The 21,296-nt window shown below is 42.5% G+C and overlaps 1 protein-coding gene and 2 long non-coding RNA genes across 5 annotated transcripts; 1 reads left to right on the forward strand and 2 right to left on the reverse strand.

Annotated features, from left to right (window-relative positions):
* The first annotated feature begins 56 nt into the window (after positions 1-56).
* LOC4324163 (respiratory burst oxidase homolog protein A) lies at positions 57-12,441 on the forward strand. Its single transcript, XM_015765928.3, has 14 exons — positions 57-843; positions 935-1,094; positions 1,213-1,261; positions 2,424-2,537; positions 8,711-9,133; positions 9,386-9,769; positions 9,854-9,949; positions 10,024-10,139; positions 10,294-10,461; positions 10,548-10,707; positions 10,862-11,059; positions 11,167-11,295; positions 11,458-11,536; positions 11,873-12,441. Exons 1-14 carry the CDS (start codon positions 198-200, stop codon positions 11,980-11,982), a joined length of 2,832 nt encoding a protein of 943 aa, XP_015621414.1. The 5' UTR covers positions 57-197; the 3' UTR covers positions 11,983-12,441.
* LOC107279857 (uncharacterized) lies at positions 4,420-7,254 on the reverse strand. Of its 3 annotated transcripts, XR_010734685.1 has the most exons (5): positions 7,066-7,254; positions 6,877-6,987; positions 6,689-6,805; positions 5,635-5,661; positions 4,420-4,672 (listed from the first exon to the last, which is right to left on the reverse strand). It is a non-coding gene; the product is annotated as an uncharacterized lncRNA (long non-coding RNA). The 3 variants fall into 3 exon arrangements; XR_001542471.3 differs by lacking the exon at positions 4,420-4,672 and having other exon boundaries at positions 5,545-5,661; positions 6,689-6,799; XR_001542472.3 differs by lacking the exon at positions 4,420-4,672 and having other exon boundaries at positions 5,545-5,661.
* Positions 12,442-13,052: 611 nt separating the features above from the next.
* On the reverse strand, positions 13,053-16,648 carry LOC112936635 (uncharacterized). The gene is made up of 2 exons (XR_003238940.2): positions 15,036-16,648; positions 13,053-13,340 (listed from the first exon to the last, which is right to left on the reverse strand). It is a non-coding gene; the product is annotated as an uncharacterized lncRNA (long non-coding RNA).
* Between the last annotated feature and the right edge of the window lie 4,648 nt (positions 16,649-21,296).

Raw genomic sequence — 21,296 nt, forward strand, 5'->3', positions numbered from 1 at the left:
TGGTCGACCTGTCTGTCACCCATATATTGCTCTCCCGCTGCTCTTCCTCTTTCCTCGGCTCGGCTCGTCTCCTCTCCCGCTCCGACGCGTCGCGAGGGCGCCTTTTCCCAGAGATTCCACATCCATCCAGCCCGCGGCCGGCGAGCATTTGGCCCATCACGCGAGCTGGAGAGGTTGGCCCGGCGGCGGCGGCGGTGATGAGGGGCGGCGCCTCCTCGGGACCCCAGCGATGGGGCTCGGCGGGGACGACACCGCGGTCGCTGAGCACGGGCTCGTCGCCGCGCGGGTCCGACGACCGGAGCTCCGACGACGGGGAGGAGCTGGTCGAGGTCACGCTCGACCTGCAGGACGACGACACCATTGTGCTTCGGAGCGTCGAGCCCGCGGCGGCGGCGGCGGCGGGGGTGGGGGCGGGGGCGGGGGCGGCGTCGGCGCGGGGGGAGCTCACGGGTGGCCCGTCGTCGTCGTCGTCGCGGTCGAGGTCGCCGTCGATCCGGAGGAGCTCGTCGCACCGGCTGCTGCAGTTCTCGCAGGAGCTCAAGGCGGAGGCCATGGCCCGGGCGCGGCAGTTCTCGCAGGACCTGACCAAGCGGTTCGGCCGCAGCCACAGCCGCAGCGAAGCGCAGGCGCCGTCGGGCCTCGAGTCCGCGCTCGCCGCCCGCGCCGCGCGGCGGCAGCGCGCGCAGCTCGACCGCACACGCTCCGGCGCCCACAAGGCGCTCCGCGGCCTCCGCTTCATCAGCAGCAACAAGGCCAACAACGCCTGGATGGAGGTGCAGGCCAACTTCGACCGCCTCGCCCGCGACGGCTACCTCTCCCGCTCCGACTTCGCCGAATGCATCGGTATCCCTACCCACCGATCGCCCACCACCACCATTTTTCCCCCCACCGAATTGCTTTCTCACGCAGCATCCGCGACATTGTCGTCGTGCAGGGATGACGGAATCGAAGGAGTTCGCGCTCGAGCTGTTCGACACGCTGAGCCGGCGACGACAGATGAAGGTGGACACGATTAACAAGGATGAACTCCGCGAGATCTGGCAGCAGATCACCGATAACAGCTTCGACTCCCGTCTCCAAATCTTCTTCGAAATGTAATTAGCTACCCAATCCACTATCTCTGCAATTTTGCCATTATTACCAGTACTACTAGATAAACAGAGTATCAACTCTGCTAAATTTTGTGGCGATTTTCGTCTGCATTTTTACCAGGGTGGATAAGAACGCGGACGGCCGGATTACGGAGGCGGAGGTGAAAGAGGTGAGCAAAACATAATCCACGCCCATGTCTATGCTGTTCCTACGCTTGGTGGTCCAGCAGTACGAGTTCTTCTGTGCTTTTTTTCTCCATTCTTTTTAAATTTGCTATTTCAGGATATCAAATCGAATAATTTAGACCGTTTTGACAACCGTAGTTGTATATTTGGTCGATTGAGCTGTCCTCGCCTTGCTTGGGCCACACCAATATTTGTTTTCTCCCTCCAAAATATGCACACATCTAAGTCGCGATTCGCAACCTTACCGGATAGGATTACTTCTTAATTCTGATTAGAGGGAAGAACAGTTCTTAATTAACACGTAACAATCCGATAAGAGAGGACATTTTAGATCAGAAGCGTACTACGCAGGGAAAGGAGAGAGGCATGCAGTACAAAGGTACGAGAAAAGAAGAAAAAATGCTTGGCTTCCAATCGGAGTCGGTGAGCGAAACCGGCGGGGAAAGCATCACGGCGACACCAACTCCTACCTGCCAGTTTTGGGACACTCATTTTCTTTAACTTTTAGGAAAAGCCGAAAAGGGGTACCCTTTCTAGAACGTGTGAGGGCAGTTTCGGTAATCCGGTGGGCTTCGTGGCTTACAGAAGCCCTGTGAAGCGGCAGTAGGTGAGGGGCATTTCTGTCAAACCCACTAAGGGCAAGTTTTATAGTAGAGGTGGCCACCACATCCAATTTCATGCATGACATATATAATTAAATTAAGAGGTGATATGTATAATAGATTACCTCTACTACACAATCCCCAATATCTCTAATACTCTCACATGTTTATTGAAGTTTATCCCCAATATCCCCAATATCCCTTGTATGAGAGGTGACTATTTCTCTCTCATCCTTGTTCTCTCCTCCACCTCACTATTTAGTCCCATGTGGCATCTTAGGGCTTGTGCTTGGATGCCCATAGTACTTGCCCTAATGCTCTCTGATCAGCTCAAACGATGCGTTGACAAGATGAGTTATAAAGTAGCCTTTTAAAAAAAAAACGATTCGCTAATTTTTTGCCTCTCACTGATGTCACTAACAGTGCTGCGGAGCAAATTGAGTTGGTAGGGGTTTTTTTGGCTGCTCTGGGTTGCTTTCTTGAGGTTTGGAAGATGTTGGATCATGTTGACTCAGCTCGTGTTTCTCCTTTCACCTACGCGCAGATTATTATGTTGAGCGCGTCTGCCAATAAACTGTCGAGGCTTAAGGAGCAAGCAGAAGAGTACGCCGCTTTGATCATGGAGGAGCTTGATCCTGAAGGGCTCGGCTACATTGAGGTAAGCTCGATGTTCTTAAGCAGTTAAGCTGGTGTAAACCCTCATAATGCGCTTATATCTGTAATAGTTGTACTCATGCACTGTAAACCCACACTATTTACTTCCACCAAACCTTTAGGAATAGTTGACTGAAGCTGTCTGTTTTGGGATGGTAGTGCTGTAGTGGGGTAGTACCAGTAGAGCCTAATTGATGACTTCGTGCAGTTCTATTTTATCTGTCACATTGCTCCGGTGATGGGTGTCCCCCAACCGGCCAAGCGCGCTTGTTATGATAATTAAACAAAAATTTGTCCGTCACAGCGTCAAGGCCAACTACTTGCAAAGGGACGCATCATTCATAACAAAAAGATGATGCTGGTACCCCACAAACTTCTTGCCCACCCATCATCATTTATATCGAAGTTGTTGAGCAGACGTAGACCAGTGTAGCTGTGTAGCATCCATTTCAGTTTGGGAACAGTTTCGCTTCGCTCCCCTGCCTAATTCAATGCCATCCTTGCTGCCCACAGCTTGTTGCCGCACCATTTACAAAGGAATCATTTACAATGCCAGAAATGTTCCATCACGGTTCCATGGCTCTTGGTCGTGCATTGCTCTGCCTTGCCCGGGTGCAAGGGTAGGGAAGCTGATGTAGTAACTAATAAGCAGGGTAGCAAGTACTAGGGATTTAGGAACCAGGATTAACCCATGCGCTCATGTACTAGTAGGAATGTCGATCAAGGGTGTTTATCTGGACCATGCAGCCAGTGGCTTTGGTGATTGCCATCCATGATCCATGTTAGGCCTCATTTGTTATGGTTTTAGTTCACCAGGTGATTCAAGTCCCACCTTTTCTAGCAGTGGGATAGCTACAACTTCAGTTTGGTGGGGATTCATATTTTTGTGCAACCGTACCAATTAGATCGCCGTGTAGTGTTAACTTGTCTCGTACTTTTTTTACCCTCATAGTATTTGAAGTAAATTAACTTTACATGTTCGATAAGTTGACGCTTCTTTTTCAAAAGATAGCAAGAGATAACTAGTTGACACAATTGTTTCATTTGAGTCAACACTGATTTAATATTTGTTTGTCCAAAATGGTTAGTTAAGCTTGAGAAAGTTCATGTACATATTTCATAGGGTAATTTCAGGACACATTTGCCAATATTAGTAAAGCAGCAAACTGTAAATTCGAGTTTCTCTTAAATAAATTATTGAACTATGAATTATATACATCTGAAGAAAATGTTTGATATCTTCTTGATGAGAAGCGTTGCATCTATTCACAAATCACAAGTACCATGTACTGCATCTGGTATGACTGCACAACTTTTTACATGAAAGTCCTTTCATATATAAAAAAGGAGGTGTTTTACAATGATCTCTACTAGTAGTGCAACATTTTATTTTTTGCCATTGCAGCATAATTCTGTTGTTATATAATCTTGATATTATTATGTATTGGATGGTGAAAATTGATGTGCTGTTGTTGACATGCTCATGTGTTTCTTGCAAACAATTTGTTGAGCTAATGGAAGTGTGAGGACGTCCCAAAGCCTAGGTGGTGCAACGCTCCGAGGCATGTCAGCGCGAAATATCTGGATGGATGGGTTCTCAAATAAAGCCCAAATAAATACGGTAACCATCCAACCTCATCGCAGACCCCGACATGTCTTGAAGAGTGCACTACATAGGCTCTAAGCCATCGGATATGAAATAGAAGACACAACTGTTGGAATAGCCACACCAGTCATCTACGTCATATGCCCGTCAACCACTCGATGGTGGCGACAAAAAACATACCCCAGAGACTCGATCTCAACAGAGGCATATTCCCCGGTTATCTCAACCATTTCAAACCCATCCTCATGTGGGACTAGTCGCCCAGGAATGCAACATAGTCTCACATAAATCATCTCAAGCATGATATCCAAATAATAATTGGTTCTAAGCAATAAGCATAAATAGTCTTAATAAGGTTCTAAGTAGTACTTGGCGACAAGCCATAAATATTGGTTCATGCGGTAAGCGTGCTACCCAAAAGCCCATAGGCAAACCGACTAGGGTAAATCCCTAGTTAGAACCATCCTGGAAATCTGCAACATCACAAGCTGCATCAAACTCCTCATCCAAACAGTCATTACCTGCAGCGCGGTCTGAGCATAAACAAGTAAAAAAAAGCAAGAAATCAGTACATTAATCAAATTAATGTATTGGCAAGTCGGAAACAATCCTAGCATACTACATGTTGGCCATATTCAAGGATAAGCTGTGTATAGGTTAATTTGCATAAATGCCAATTTTAGTTCACAACATGTTTCGCAACGGAATTTTATAACAATAGTATAGAGTAAGTAAAACTTGTAATGTGAATGAATAAATAATACACATCTACCCCTCAAGTCATCACATACCACATATCATTAATCAATTTCATCATATCACGAACCATAGGAAGTTCCGATAAGTTACCAAAACCCGGTAACCCATACCCTTCGGCCTACCAAGATGCAAGGCTAAACTCTAAACAACTTAATAGGTTGAGGCCAGCCCATACTTAGCACATGTGGTTTGTACTGTTTTCATTAGTTGGTGACATAGAGTGGGGTCCTTAATCGACCCGGGCGAACGCTCCCCCTATCGGTGTACAACTACCACCCTATGTACACTCGCCGCCCAAGTCTAAAAACAAGTTATTTCCATTTTCAGTTCACAATACTCACACACTTAAATTTCTGTCCAGCAACATCAAAATAACCATTTTCACATATAACATTTATCAAAACGAGTAATTTGCAAGGCGGTAACCAAATATAAGCATATAGCAGCAATATAAGCATAGTATAATCCCAAAGAACACAATAATTGTATTCAAAAGCACTCTATGGTTACAACCAGCAAGGGTTCAATATTTCAAGGTGGATTATGCAGCAATTAGGTCATATCTACCATTCCCACATTTATATAATATTTTTTTTACCAAAATTAATACTAGCTAACGTATGCATGTTTGCAATAGAATCATTTAGCCCAATAGAACATAGGATCAATGTGGTCAAAGGAGGGGCAAACTTTCCTTCGTCTGCAAACTCCTGAGCCTGGTCGTCAACAAACTCACCCTCTTCTTCTTCGACGTATTCTTCCTCTATACAAAATACGTGTATACGATAAATACAAAAATGCATAAAAACCAAAATGCATGAAAATGCATGAAATTTATGCAGTGAGTGTGTGCTGGTCTCAGGTGGTCTCTGGTGAAGGAATTTTTATTTTGTCACTTTTTATTTACAGAGATATGCATTTTACAATTAAAAAGGTTTAAAAGGGCTAAGTTTTATTAAGCAACATTTTTGTACAGAAGTGAACAAAATTCCTTTTACAAAGTTATAGAGCATGATTTTAGAAAGTTAACAGAAGTGGTTTCACAATTTTTAGAGCTATATTCAATTCGTTATGGATTTAACAAGTTCTAGGCAACATTATGGCAAAACAAAAATAAAGGAAAAGTTTGTACAGAAAGTACCCATTTTTATATTTTTGTAAAATATTTCACAGCTTTATGGATCTAACAAAACTGGTTTCACAATTTTTGAAGTTAAAATGAATTTTCTACAAATTTTAGAAGTTCTGCTCATTCTCTGCTTTAAACCAAAATAGAAATCAAAATTTGAAATTGCATTCCAGCCGGGTCCACAGGTCAGTGAAAGAAGATTTGCAGAGAGGCCCTCGGAAGTTGGGGGAATCATCCCGCACTTCTTCTGCCACCTGGACAGCAAACTTTATTAAGAGTCTCTATTCTTTTGTTTATTTCCATCAAGGTCCTGCTATAGTAATATGAGTCATGGCAGTTTTCAGATTGGACCCTAGAGTCGATCAAATTCAAGAAATGAAGTCCCCAGCTATCTCACATCGGGAGCAGCCATGGCTGAGCTCGGTCTACGGCTCACCGGCGGCGATCAGTGGATCGAATCGGTTCGAGCACAAAAGAGAAAATGTAGAGAACGTTCTTGCGCATCCGTGAGTGGTGCTGGTGAGGGAAATGGTGGTCTGTAGCCCATAGAACATGAGCTACAGCGGTGGTGTGTCTCGGTATGCCCATGTATGTGCATGCAGAGGCTTGGTTAGTGCAAAGGGTTAGTGCATGTGCTCTCATATGGTACCAGGGTGCTCACCAAGCAGAGAAACGGAGGCAGCGAGGTCCAGGGAGCGGCGGAGACGGTGGTTGATGGCCAACGGCGGCAAAACTCCGGCGTCGACGTCGCCGGGTCGACTCAAGGCGCGAACTGTAACTTCGAGAGTACGGGGGTGTTAGAGATGAGCCACAGAGGGTGCATGCGCGAGGAATCCGGCGGAAACTCACCGGAGCTTGGTGTTGCTTCGGTGGTGAGGAACGGCGGCCGGAGCGGCGTCGGCGGTTCGGGTGGCCGGCGGCGAGGACGGTGACGCCCACCACGTGCTCGACAGATTGGTCCTAGGGCAAAAGGGGTACGGGTGAGCTCGGCGTGATGCGTAGGTCACGTTCCATAGGAGGAAAGAGAGAGGGACTCACCGGGGATGCACGGCGACGACGGCTAAGTCGCCGGAGCCGGGGAAGATGGCCGAGCTCTGGGCATTCTGTGCGTGGGGTGTGTTTTCTTGGACTTGGAACGCGATGTGGGGAGCGAGCTGTTGCTTCTGGTGCTTTGGCTTGGGAAATAAGGAAGAGTGGAGTGGGGGAGTGAGAGAGAGAGAGGTGGCTGGTGCACTCATTGTGTTCCTTGGGCATTTATTGGGCATGAGGAACGGTGGATGCTGTGAGGGGAGAGTGGGAGGCTGTCATGTGGGTCCCGGGGGTTGTGGGGCCCACTGTCAGTGAAAGAAATTCGAAAATAGCCTTGGAGGCTAAGTCAATGAGGGTTACCTGCCAAGGATCTTTGGAGGGGATTCAAGGTGGATTTTGAGCAGCAAGAAATCTGGCTAGATATCCTCTTGGTCAGGGGTGATGTGGAGAGTAAATGTGCTGAAGTGGGTTGGGTTAGAAGTCTCTGGTTTAGGTTTGATGGAGTGATGAACATGTGTTGACAGTGTTGGTTAGCAGCAGTTGACAGTGCAGTTAGCAGCTGATTGGATTTTTGGAGGGAGAGAAGAAAGGGTTAGAGAGTGATCCAGGGTATGCCACTCCTCAGGGTGTTAGAAGAAAGTTAGTAGAAGACTTTGGCTGAAACCAAACTTCAAAAAGAGGTTTTGAAATAAATTTTACAGAGAGAGCAAGTTTGAATCTGCTAAGCAGTTTTTTTTTTCAGGATTTTGGAGAGATTAAAGTAGATCAACAAGTTAGCAAACCTTACTGAAAAACTCTGAAAATTTGTGGGTTGATTTCTGACATATCAAGGTATTTTTGAGAATTTTTGTGGAATTTTTGGATGCATATAATTACCAGATTAATTGTTTTTGTGACTCTAGGCCTATCAAGATGCATGTGATGATGAGATGATTAAGATCCAAAAACAATTAAAATCACTCCACAACCACATGATGCATTTAAATTAAATTTAGTTCTCAGGTTTATAGGCTTGGGTATGTTACAGGAAGGGACCAACTTTCATTTTTAATAGGGAGTATCTAAAAAACTGCCGCAAGTTTTTTTGAGTGAAAAACTTTCACATGTAACTATAGTATAATCGAAGTGTAACTACATTGTAACTATACTATAACTGCATTGTAACTATACTGTAACTATGATATAACTTATATAAAACTTGTATTTAACTATGGTTTGATTGGTTAGCACCGGAATATTACACGTGACATGTGCGCAAATTTCTTTCTAGCAATTTTTTCCCTTCATGCACAAATCTCGAGGCAATCCGATGGCTACAAATCCGAAAGTTTTGGAGGCAAAAGAACTTGTGGAAGTTTTCTAGCAATTCCATTTTAATATCACAGAACACTATATATATTAATTTAGGCGGTCTTGTGCTATGTATTCAGTATCCTCCATGTGTAGTACATGTATAGTGGCCCAGTGGTTGAGCTTATGGACCTTCATAGTACAATTTCTTTCTTTAGGAACCAGTTTTGAGAGAGTAGCTTATGTTTTGTTCATAGAATATTATCCTCAAATCAACTAAATGTGCTTATAGTTTTGCATCAATGAAATGTGAATGACATGACTTCTGAAAAATACACTGTTTTTTTTTTTGTTTGTGTTACAGCTATGGCAATTGGAGACACTTCTGTTGCAGAAAGATACCTATATGAACTATAGTCAGGCCCTTAGTTACACAAGCCAAGCACTGAGCCAGAATCTTGCAGGGCTAAGGAAGAAGAGTTCAATCCGCAAAATAAGCACCTCTTTAAGCTACTATTTCGAGGACAACTGGAAACGTTTATGGGTGCTTGCATTGTGGATTGGGATAATGGCTGGACTGTTCACCTGGAAATTCATGCAGTATCGTAACCGATATGTCTTTGATGTGATGGGCTACTGTGTCACAACAGCAAAAGGAGCTGCTGAAACCCTAAAGCTGAATATGGCAATTATCCTCCTGCCAGTATGCCGTAACACCATTACTTGGTTGCGAAGTACAAGGGCTGCACGGGCACTACCTTTTGATGACAACATCAACTTCCACAAGGTTAGCAAATAGTCTGTCATTGCCTCTGTTATCCCCTTGATACAATCTAGCACAGTGATCTGTATTGAAATCAATGAATTTAGACCTTGACCCAGTACTCTAGAATGTAGATGCTGCATTTGAGATACAAGCACAAGTAATAGGGTCATGACACAACTGAAAAATTTATAATATAAGTAGATATATTGAACATTCTTCTGCTGACAAACTCGAAAAAGAAACTAACAACTTGTGTTTTTGTTGTAACGGCAGACTATTGCAGCAGCAATTGTGGTTGGTATAATCCTCCATGCAGGGAACCACCTTGTATGCGATTTTCCACGGTTAATAAAATCATCAGATGAGAAGTATGCTCCTTTGGGCCAGTATTTTGGGGAAATAAAGCCAACATATTTTACATTGGTCAAAGGAGTGGAGGGCATCACTGGGGTAATCATGGTTGTATGCATGATAATTGCTTTTACTCTAGCAACCCGGTGGTTCCGCCGTAGCTTGGTTAAGCTTCCAAGGCCATTTGACAAACTGACTGGCTTCAATGCCTTTTGGTATTCTCATCATCTGTTCATCATTGTGTATATCGCGCTCATTGTTCATGGAGAGTGTCTATACCTTATTCATGTCTGGTACAGAAGAACGGTAAGATATTTTTGAATTTATCTTCATTCATTGGTCTAAGATAATTCGAATTTCTAATGTCCTCATGCTTTTATTTCAATGCAGACATGGATGTATCTTTCAGTGCCTGTTTGCTTGTATGTAGGGGAGAGGATTCTAAGGTTCTTCAGGTCTGGCAGTTATTCTGTCCGGCTATTGAAGGTCAATCCAAAGACATTACAAAATTGAGCATTGATACTTTGTGCCTTGTACTAATTCAGTAACTTTCTTAGCAGGTGGCCATATATCCAGGTAATGTTTTGACACTGCAAATGTCCAAGCCTCCCACGTTCCGTTACAAGAGTGGACAATATATGTTTGTTCAATGTCCAGCAGTGTCTCCCTTTGAATGGTACTTGGTGCTTTTCAGCTGAAATTTAATTGAATTATGTACACTGGATAACATTGCTAAGATAGATTACTTCTAATTTTCATGTGTAGTGCATATGTACGAAAGGCAAACTCAGGGCAATTAATCTAACATTAACATTTATTGTCTCTTGTAGGCATCCCTTCTCAATTACTTCAGCACCTGGGGATGACTACCTCAGCATTCATGTTCGACAACTTGGTGATTGGACACGAGAACTCAAGAGAGTATTTGCTGCAGCTTGTGAGCCCCCAGCGGGTGGTAAAAGCGGCCTTCTTAGGGCAGATGAGACAACTAAGAAAATGTATGAACACTCCCTATGTTTACCACAACAAAATTTTGTACTTTGTGTGCACTAACATTTATAATTTTGTCCTTTTGGCTATGCAGCTTACCCAAGCTTCTGATTGATGGACCGTATGGTTCTCCTGCTCAGGATTACAGCAAGTATGATGTTTTATTACTTGTTGGATTAGGAATTGGTGCGACACCCTTTATTAGCATATTAAAAGATCTTCTGAATAACATCATCAAAATGGAGGAAGAGGAGGTATGTTTTCTGCAGTTGTCTTCCTAGTATTGCAAGTAAATAAAATATTACTCTTTTCCTTATCATGCTTATCTTCTTTGTGTAGTATAGTAACCATTTACGTTTTTAGCTGTGCCTTATGTTTTCGGTGTCCTCTGTTTCTCCGTATTTGCAGGATGCTTCTACTGATCTTTATCCACCAATGGGTCGGAATAAGCCACATGTTGATCTGGGCACACTTATGACGATTACCTCAAGACCAAAGAAGATCTTGAAGACCACAAATGCTTACTTTTACTGGGTGACACGTGAGCAAGGCTCTTTTGATTGGTTCAAAGGAGTCATGAATGAAATTGCTGACTTGGATCAAAGGGTAAATAGACCAATTGTTTTTTTTCCAGTGCAGTTTGTTTGTCTTCAGAAATTTGCCATGCATTTCCTTGTGAACTTGTAGTTACGGTTGCCTTTGATTCATGCTAGAATATCATTGAGATGCACAACTACCTAACAAGCGTCTATGAGGAGGGGGATGCCAGGTCAGCACTCATCACCATGCTCCAAGCTCTGAACCATGCCAAGAATGGAGTTGATATTGTCTCTGGGACAAAAGTAAGTATTGGCAGGACGTTTAACATCTCCACACGGATGCTGTAAAGCTGTTTTGTTTGATATTAAGTTTTTCACCTCACTGGTTATTATCGTAAAGAACTCAAAGTTAATAGAAATCACATTTGCCTTGTCCATTTAATTGTCACTGCACTTGTTTTTCAGGTCCGGACACATTTTGCACGACCAAATTGGAGAAAGGTCCTTTCTAAAATTTCCTCCAAGCATCCATATGCCAAAATAGGTTAGTTTACATGCTTCAAGTCTAACTAATCTTTATCTTGATTTCCTTTGGTCATTCATGCCTACTACCTAACTCTGCATATATAACTTATTAGATGTACTGAGTACTACATAAAAGAAACGCAAAACTTCCAATGATATATAATAAAAAATGGGAAAGGGGAAAACTTGAAATTCCACGCCTTCTACACTTTCAGCTCTGTTGTAAATGAGCAGATCTGTAAACAAGTTACCACCTCGGGCTGAGTTACTCATCAACATTTGATCTATATAGTTAATATAGTGATATCGTAGACACATTATATATGGTTTGAGTACTTATTTGTGTTGCATACAGGTGTATTCTACTGTGGAGCTCCAGTCCTGGCACAAGAACTAAGCAAACTTTGCCATGAATTCAACGGGAAATGCACAACGAAGTTCGAATTCCATAAGGAGCATTTCTGAAATCAAGTAAATACTTGAGGGGAAACAAGGATAGATTATGTTATGTGTATAGCATTTTTGTCTTCGTATATTCTTCATTATAATGGACAGGAGATAGCAAGGTGAGGAAGCAAGCATATAGTTAGCCCAACAGTTCTTGCTACCAATCAATAAAAGGAGCAACAACAAGAGTGATTTGGGATAATCATATAAATTTGTGCGATGTCCATCATGGCTTTTGCAGCATGTCTTATGCAGTCATGAATGTACAGAGCTCACTTGAAGACCTTGAGCTTCTTCTGATTTTAGTTGAGATTATAAGTAGGATGGTATAGCACATAGGAAGGTCACAAGGCTAATTAACTGTATATTATTCATGCAGCTGAGTGTCTGGCTAAGGCCAGAAGCACGTTTTACTTTTGTATTTATACATAACAGAAAACGAGAAAAAAAAAGTGAAAAGGGAAAGGTATACTCGAATTGAGTGTTTGTAATCTGTAATTTATACAGTGCATTGGCAGTTTTATTGGCTCCAGGTTGGGCGCACCGCGCACCAACCACATCATTTCGGCTCTGTTCATTCCTGTGATTTGTGAGTCAGTGCTGACCGGGAAAAGAAACTGAGGATCGTAATGTGCCCGTATAAGCATATACCGACATATACTGCATTCAGTTCACGACGAAATGAGCTGCGAGGCACCTGAAGATTGCAACCATCTTTTCACCCGATGTCTCTACACTAACAGGGTCTGGTCTCTGCTGAGAACATGGCTGAGAATCAGTTTTGATTTACCTGGGCGCAATGGGGAAGAACTGGGCGTCTGGTGGCCAGGGGCGAAGCTACAGCAAAGCGTTGGGGTCAGTAGACCCCGACGATTTTCCACAACCATCGTATACCCCGTTTATCTTACCAGCCATGACCCCGGTATAGAATACCGGAACTGCATATCTGTTTGTCGACAGATTTTTGGGGCAAAATCACCCACATTTTTCCAGCCTTTAGATCTAGATCCAATGCATAGAAAAAAATGACTACAAACAAACTTTTTACCGTCTGGGCCTTAGGAAACAAAAATAAACAACAATTAGGCTGAAAAACAAGCCCAAAACACAGAGCCCAATAGAAATTAGACACGAAATTATCATTCAAAACTTTGACACAATACAAATGGTCGGAACCATACAAAAACAAACCAAAAAAAACTCTATACTAGTGTAGAAAACAGATTCAACAGTAATATTTTCACTGCAGAAATCACTGCAGAGAAAACATGTATCAATCAGTGATATTTTCTCTAATACCTTTAACAACCGATTTGATCAAATGAGCACATCTCATATGTTGAGCTTGAAATGCCACCATGAAACTCAGCTTCTGCCTGAACAGCACATGTCACGATTGTAGAAAACAGTGCATCAGTAAACAGCTAGGATATACAACGAGATATCTGCAAAAATGGGGATTTTCTTTGTGCACGAAATTTTCTTTGTGAACCAAAGAACTGAAATCATATAATCCTTTATGCCAAAATTAACTCTGAACTAAAAATTCATAATAACTATAAAAATGCCCATCTAGCAGGGCATCAGCCTCCCCAGATTCAACATAGACATTCCACCGTGACAAGTTCAATTACAAGAAAAAATGAATATCTAGCTACCAATAGCTAAGTTAGTTACAAGAAAAAAATAATAAGAATTACATATGTAACTAAGGTATATTTCCACTGTAACTAGACTGTAAGTGGTGATGAGTTGAACTGTAAGTATGATCTAAGTTATACTAGTGATGAATGGTGCTGCATGAAACACAAGGCAACACAGATAATAGAAAATAACGGTACAAAACTTGGCCTACATTACTAACTAGCAAAAACAAGTTTGTGCCTAGGGTTCCTCAAACTACAAGTTTGTGCCTAAGAAAATGAAGATGCCTAGGGTTCCTCAAACTACAAGTCCCTCAGTTTTCACACAATTCATTGATAAAACCAATATAAAAAAAGTTACAATCTAATTACCAACAGTTAGTTACAGTGAGAGATAACATAAATTACAACTGTAAGTGAGGTATATTTCCGCTGTAACTGCACTATAAGTGATGATGAGTTGTACTGTAAGTGTGTTTTAAGACTACATGAAACCTAAAGTATTGACTTCATCTGATAAACAAAATTCATAACTAAAAATACCATTTGAAAACTTAACTAAATCACCAGATGTAAGAAGAGGGCATTAAATACAGATTTAGATCAGCCATTCAAATGCCTCAAGAGATATTTTTTTCTGGGGTATTTTCCTAAGAGAAAACATCTAAACGTTACAAAAGAAATAAAAAAACACTAATAAACCATAAAAGGCACAAGTTCTCCTTTTCTGTTTGAATGAAAGGAATTAATAGACACATAAGAGTTATGTCCAGGCGACACTTGTTATGCAAAAATCAAGCAGAATCTACGCAAAGACAAAGAAAAGAAAGTTAATGTTGGTTGCATACACTAACAGGCAACATAAATGAAGTGGCCTCACACTTGCAATGACGCAAGAAGCCTAGCTAATTTCAGTAAAAACATATAACTAATTCAAAAATGGATGATGACCCTACACAGCATTGATTGGAAAAAAACCTACAACACAAGGGGAAGCAGCGCAAACTCACACATATTCTAACTTTTGCATGCACAACTGACAAAAGGAGTCCCTAGGGTTCCCAAACAACAAGTGTCCTAGTTTTCACACAAATCAGTAATAAACCAATGTCAATCAATTACAAAATCTAACTACCAACAGTCAGTTACAGTGAGGTATAACAGAAATTACAACTGTAAGTGAGGTATATTTCGACTGTAACTGCACTGTAAATGGTGATGAGTTGCACTGTAAGTATGTTTTAAGTTAGAATTACTATAATTTCATACTGCATAAAACACAAAATATTTAAGTTAGGTAGTCTACAACATGATTCTAATGCTTTCAATTACATACACCAACCATACTTGTGTTAAATTACATGTAGGGGTTGATAGAACAAAGGCTCAAGTAACAAGGACAGTTGAAGGTTAGAATATCATGCTTACCTATTATTATGCATCATATCTGATCTTCGTAGAAAATTTCATCTAGCACAAATTTATATATAAAAAATTAGTCATGACACATGTAGTAAATAAAAATAATCTAAGTACCTACATTCAGTTACAGTGAGAAACTACAAAAGTTACAACTGTAACTATAGTGCATATGGACTTTTTACAACTGTAACTTTTGCTGTATTAATTTTCCAGGAGAAAGTATATGGGTGTGGGGCTAGCAAAATGGCAAGCTTCACGTAACTAGTGTATACAACTATCAATCTTTACCAAGTAAGTACAATATTGCAATGGTTCATTCATAATAAAGAATAAAAAATATGCAAGCATGCATGCTGCTGATGTTCTGAATGATGAAGGAAAGTACATCTAAACTTTATATAGAACAATAACAGAAGGGAATTGTAACAGAAGCACATGGAAATCATACATCACCTTGTTTTGCAAATTGAACACAACATATATCTTTAATCAACGCACAGTTTAGATGTAAGCTTGCTGCAGCCTGCACAGGGTTGCTCAATCAAGATTGTATTGTAGAAGGGATCTTCATTGGTTCTATCGTATAGGACACAATGAATGGAGCTCTAAAGGTGCTTGCAACTTAACCAGGTGATCCATTCAAACAAGATTTAGGTGTATAATTGACACTGCTTTGTTTCATAAAACAAAGAACATGATAAAAGCTTTTGTTATTCTAAGGTGGACACATTTACAATTTATTGTTAACAAACACAGAAGGAGACGTGCATGTTAAGAACAGAGGGAAAAAACAAAATCCCCTGTACAGGACAGAACAAAACAGAGGGGGAAAAAGATGCTAGCAAACCTGTAAATCTGCCAAAAGCATGTCCAATTTACTCCGAAAAATGCAAATCACACAAAAAAAAATCCCCATCTACCAGACACAAAATCGAGCTCAGTGACAAGACCAAAAAAAAAAAATCCAGCCATCGTTTCCACCGATGGCTAGTTCGGTGGTTACAATTTATTCTATTCCCAAATCACACAAAGCAGATGTACTTAAAAAACAGATCAGACCTAGAAAATTTCAAATAGTGTGTAGCTTTACCTATAAATAAACAGATCAGAGCACTACTCACCTGGAACTTAACAAAATAAAAAATCAACAGCTAGGCAATCTCATCGGCATGACATAGAAATCAACGGATCAGGGGACTAATCAAAACAAGGGCAGGACGGAAGTGCTCCGCGTGTTCAGGTTCCATGACATAGAAATCAACAGATCAGGGGACTAAACCAAAACTACCGATTCCAAAATCTAAAACAGTTAAACAAGCATCAGATCCAAACATTAAGAGCTACCTGAAGCATCAAAACCTAGCCGGAATAAGATTGAAAAAAAAATCAACTAATGATGCAAACAAATAGGAGACAAGGAGAGAAAAATCAGCAGAAAACTCTCCGGCGAGCTGAATCACCACGGCGACCTACCTCTCTCTCGCGCGCCGGCAAGCCCTCTCTCTCGCGCGCGCCGGCAAGCCAGCTCTCACTCACCGGCGAGATGACTCTCTCTCTCTCTCTCTCTCTCTCTCCGGAGAAAACAATGAAGAGAAAAGAAAAAAAGAGAGAAGGAAAGAGAGCGAGAAGAGAGCTGAGGAAAAACAACGGCTACGGAGTACAGACAGAAAAGCGTGGAGCCCGAAATTTGAGAGGGATGGCCCACATTTGACTACAGGCGCGGTCTGATTACACGTGACGCAGCTGCATCCCCACCCCCGCATGCGCACGAATCATAGCGCAAATCCTATGGTCAGAAAAACGACAAATATTAGGAGAGAAATTTAATGACAAATATCTAGCAAAATCGTAGAATACCATTAGACCCCGATAGATTGATTAGTTAAAGGCAATTGTGATTAATAACAAAGAATGACACAACAAAACAGAAAATAGCTAAGCTAGCTCGTATGCATTATATGCCAGCCCAGCCCACATAATGAGACAACGTTTGGATGTGAGCCCACAAGGCTGGCAGCCGTCTCCACAAATTCCCCTGCGTTGATGTAATATTCCAGTATTCCTCCATTGCGATGAATTTGGAGGCGTAGACAAGATTTTGTAAGTAACCGCTACCGAACCAAGACTTTTTTTTAAAAAAAAATATGCCATAATTGATTTTGTACCATCTTATATATAGTCTGGTGTTCTTTTCTCCTGAAGATGATATGAAGATTAAGTTTTTTACGCAAAACAAGGTGATATTAACATATGATTGATTGAGTTTTAATTATTACAAACTTGAAAAATAGATTAGTATGGTATTTTAGAGCAACTTTCATACAGAAAGTTTTCACACGAAACACACCGTTTAGCAGTTTGAAAAGTGTGCCACGAAAATCTTAATCTTCATCAAACTTTTCTTGGAAAAAAGAGCGGGATCTTAGATTATTACAAGCTATAGTCTATTGTTAGTATCATTAGTTAGTAGACCCCGGCGATCATTTATCCTGGCTTCGGCCCTGCTGGTGGCAGCAAGTGCGTGCCTGTTGTCGGTCCAGCTACAGGAGCACATTTTATTCCTTCTTCATGCTGGTTTGCTGGCGTGTTTGGAAGGAACGGAATGCTCGAGGTTTTGACCAAAAAGAGAAATCTGTGGAGCTGTTGGTTGCAGACATCAAAGAGGAAATGATGGTCTGGAGAAGCTTTTAAGTTTAGCGAGGAATAGACTTTAGAGCTTCTGCCTATGTACATATTTTTTCCTTTTGCTTTGTTTTCAAGGCTTCTCGCCTTGACTGGACAGTTTAATGTCGAGGTTCATGTATTTTCTTCCAATTTTAATGAAATTTAGATGGCGTTTCTTCCGCCGATCCGGCAAAAAAAAGAGTAGAGAATCACAGGACACGAGATAGGGCAAGATGAGACGGCGTACATGGCTGCCGTGGTGCTCCGCCTCAGCACGAAGAGGAAGCAGTACGGACCGGCGCCGTGGCGCTGAGCGGTGAGTCCGGTGACGACGCTACTGTGGCGCGGAGAGCCGGAGAAGATGAGGGTGGTGCGGCGGCTGGGGCCTGGGGGGTAAAGTGCGGACGCAATTGGTATATAGCCAATAGGGGCGTGACGGTGACGCGGTGGCTGTGTGGACACGCCCATGGGGCTATGAGGTGCGATGGGTCACTTTTGGTGGCGGTCTGGAAGCGAATTTTTTTCGGTTTTAGATTTTTTTTAAAAAATATTTACAGAAATAATCTATTGGCCAAAAAAATTACAAAAATAGACCCTGCCGCCCACCTCTGGGGCGGCAAGCTGACGTGGCAAACGGGGGAGGAACGGGCGATGACGGAGGGAGGGTTTTTTTGCAGGAAAACCCTTGCCGCCCTCTGGTGGGGCGGCAAGGGGCCCGAATGCAAAAAGCCAGTCGGGCCGGCTATTTTGCAGGCGGCCCCTTGCCGCCCTCTGGCCGGACGGCATGCCTCGCTGCCTATAAAAGGCCTGCTGCCCAGCCCCCAGCCCTCATTCTTCTCTCCTCAATTCCAGTGAAAAAAAAAGAAGAGAGGGGAGGAGAAGAGAAGAAGGGGCGAAGCCCTGCCGGATTCAGACGCCGATTTCAGGTAATATTCATAGATCCTATATGTGACTATTGAGTTAAATAGTGTGTATTCTTTAAAAATTTGTTTGAATAAATGCATTATATTTTTAGGGTTTTAGTTGTACTAATCTAGAAGTGCGTATTGTAGATATCGGTAACTACGTAGATCTGCTAGTTTGGAATCAATACATTACCGTTGCATTGGCTTACACAAGAAGATATTACGTTGTAGATGTTTATTGCATGAAAGAGTAATATGATCTAGTTATTTCGTTGACAGATATGTCGAACAAACAAATATTCCAAGTTTACCATGGACCAGGAAACGTCCGTTACGGGCCAACTGGGGTAGATCTGTCAGATTTTATTGTATCAGAAAGGGGAATTGATAGACCGGCTGAGAGGAGTGTACCTTCTATAAAAGGATGGTTAATGAGGGGCTTGAGAGTTGATCCACAGACAAGTGACATAACAATCAATGTTATAGTAAGTCGGGCAATTGAGGGTTTTTATTGGGAACTAATGCCAGTTCAAAACTCTCGAGTGTGGAGATGGTATTTGGAAAATGCATTGCAACGCGGGTGGCCTCTAGCTTTGGTTCCGTTTGTTCACCTGAAGGATCCAGGTGTGCAGATGAACATGGATGATGGCGAGGGACCAAGTGCTGAAGTAAACGAGACTTCTGTGGAGGAGGTCAACGCACGATTGGACGGGGGCGTAGTAGCTCCAGTGGGCATTCAACCAGGTGGAGTGGCCGACGAGGGGGAGACTGTCGGTGCCATTGTGGATGAAATGGAGAAGGAGGATTCTGACAACGAGCGTGTAGAGGAAGGTGATTCGTCAGATGATGAGACGGATATTAATCCAGCAGAATAGGCTAGTGAGGATTTTTCTGGGCTGATCGTCTCTGAAGAGGATAGTGTGAGATGGGAGTACAAAGAAAATGAGGTTATTCAGGGAGCGATTTATAGTAGAGCAGAAGATATGAAGGAGGCGGTAAAACATTTTGCAGTGTCACTTCATAGAGTGTTTAGGGTTGCCAAGTCGAACCGGTCGCAATATGAAGTTCGGTGTGTTAAGGAAAAAGATGGTTGTCCCTGGAGAGTGCACGCGTATAAGGGGAAATGGAAGGATTATTGGACAGTGTCAGTCGTTACCAAGCATACATGTTTTCTACCTGGTGTTCAGAAATACCACATGAACATTACTTGTGCATTTGTTGCATCTGAGATGTATGCGCATGTCATCGATAATCTCACATATGAACCAAGGTCAATAATCCGACACATCGAAGAGACATACAAGTATACTATTAGCTATGCCAAGGCCTGGAGGGCCAAACAGAAAATAATAGAGATGAGATTTGGAACTTACGAAGCCTCGTATGACAATTTGCCACGCCTGCTTGGTGTTATCGAGGAAAGAAACCCTGGGAGCTCTTATGAATTGAAGAAATTCCCCTCAATTGAACATCCTAGCAAGAGTGTGCTGCAAAGGGCGTTCTTAGCTCCACATGCATGCAAGATGGCATTCGTGAACTGTCGTCCTGTTCTCTGCATTGATGGGACATTCTTGACAGGAAAGTATCGGGGCCAGATACTAACAGCAATAGGGGTAGATGGGAACAATCAGGTATTGCCCTTGGCATTTGCTTTTGTTGAGAGTGAGAATACCGACAGCTGGTACTGGTTCCTGAAATTGGTTAAAACAAAAGTTGTTGGTATGAGGCCAAATGTGTGCCTGATACATGATAGGCACGCTGGCATTCTGCGAGCGATAGAAGAGTTGCAGTTTGGGAGTATGGAACGAGGATACCCCGGTGTTTGGGAAGATGTACAGAGTAGGTGGTGCATGCGTCATATGGGAGCTAATTTCTTCAAGCAATTCAAGAACAAGGAGCTCATGAACATGTTCAAGAGGCTGTGCAATCAGAACCAGGAGAAAAAATTCAATGAGCTTTGGAAGAGATTAGATGAGTTGACAGCCAAATGCAGTGATCAGCGTGCAGCGGCTCCATCGACCGCCGTTGCTGACCCTCCTCAAGCTCTTGGACCTCTCCCAACGGATAGTCCAACATTGGTTAGAAGAACTGGATTGGAGATTCGGAAATTTTCTCAGTGGATTCTGCATGAACCAAAAGAGAAATGGGCCAAGGCGTATGACACAGGTGGTGCTAGATATGGAATAATGACAACAAATTTGGCAGAAGTTTACAACTGGGTGATGCGCGGTGTCCGTGAACTGCCACTAGTTGGCATAGTGGAGTTCATTTTACATGGGACATGCAGGTATTTTAGGGATTGGTTCCAGGCAGTTCTTCCCTCTATGCCGAACAACAGCATTTTGTTTGGAGCTTTCATGCAGAAAAAGCTAGAGGAGTTGCGTAAAAAGGCCATGAAACATCGAGCTATAGTGCAAGGTACTCAACAGCACAGGTTTGAGATACTATCTCAAGATAAGGCAGGCAGGGGTATCTACCGCAAGAGAGTGAAGCAGGAGTGTGTTCTCAAAGCCGACGGCACATGTCATTGCTCTTGTGCAAAGCCGAAGCTGCTCCACAGGCCATGCAGCCATGTCATTGCTGCCGCAGCGGAGTGTGGCATACCAGATTGTAACATCCCGGCCTAGGGCTTAATAGGATTAATAGAATATTCATATCAACAAGTTGCAACTTCTTTTCCGGAAGCCAATCTCCAAAG

This window comes from Oryza sativa, chromosome 1 (genome assembly GCF_034140825.1).
Source record: "Oryza sativa Japonica Group chromosome 1, ASM3414082v1".
In the NCBI taxonomy this organism is placed as follows: domain Eukaryota; kingdom Viridiplantae; phylum Streptophyta; class Magnoliopsida; order Poales; family Poaceae; genus Oryza; species Oryza sativa.

Bases quoted from the DNA above. Each gene is read 5' to 3' on its own strand.
- LOC4324163 (XM_015765928.3), top strand. From the start codon at position 198: ATGAGGGGCGGCGCCTCCTCGGGACCCCAGCGATGGGGCTCGGCGGGG. The intron at 1,262-2,423 runs GTGAGCAAAACA...ACCTACGCGCAG, and splicing joins CGGAGGCGGAGGTGAAAGAG to ATTATTATGTTGAGCGCGTC. The intron at 10,708-10,861 runs GTATGTTTTCTG...CCGTATTTGCAG, and splicing joins TCAAAATGGAGGAAGAGGAG to GATGCTTCTACTGATCTTTA.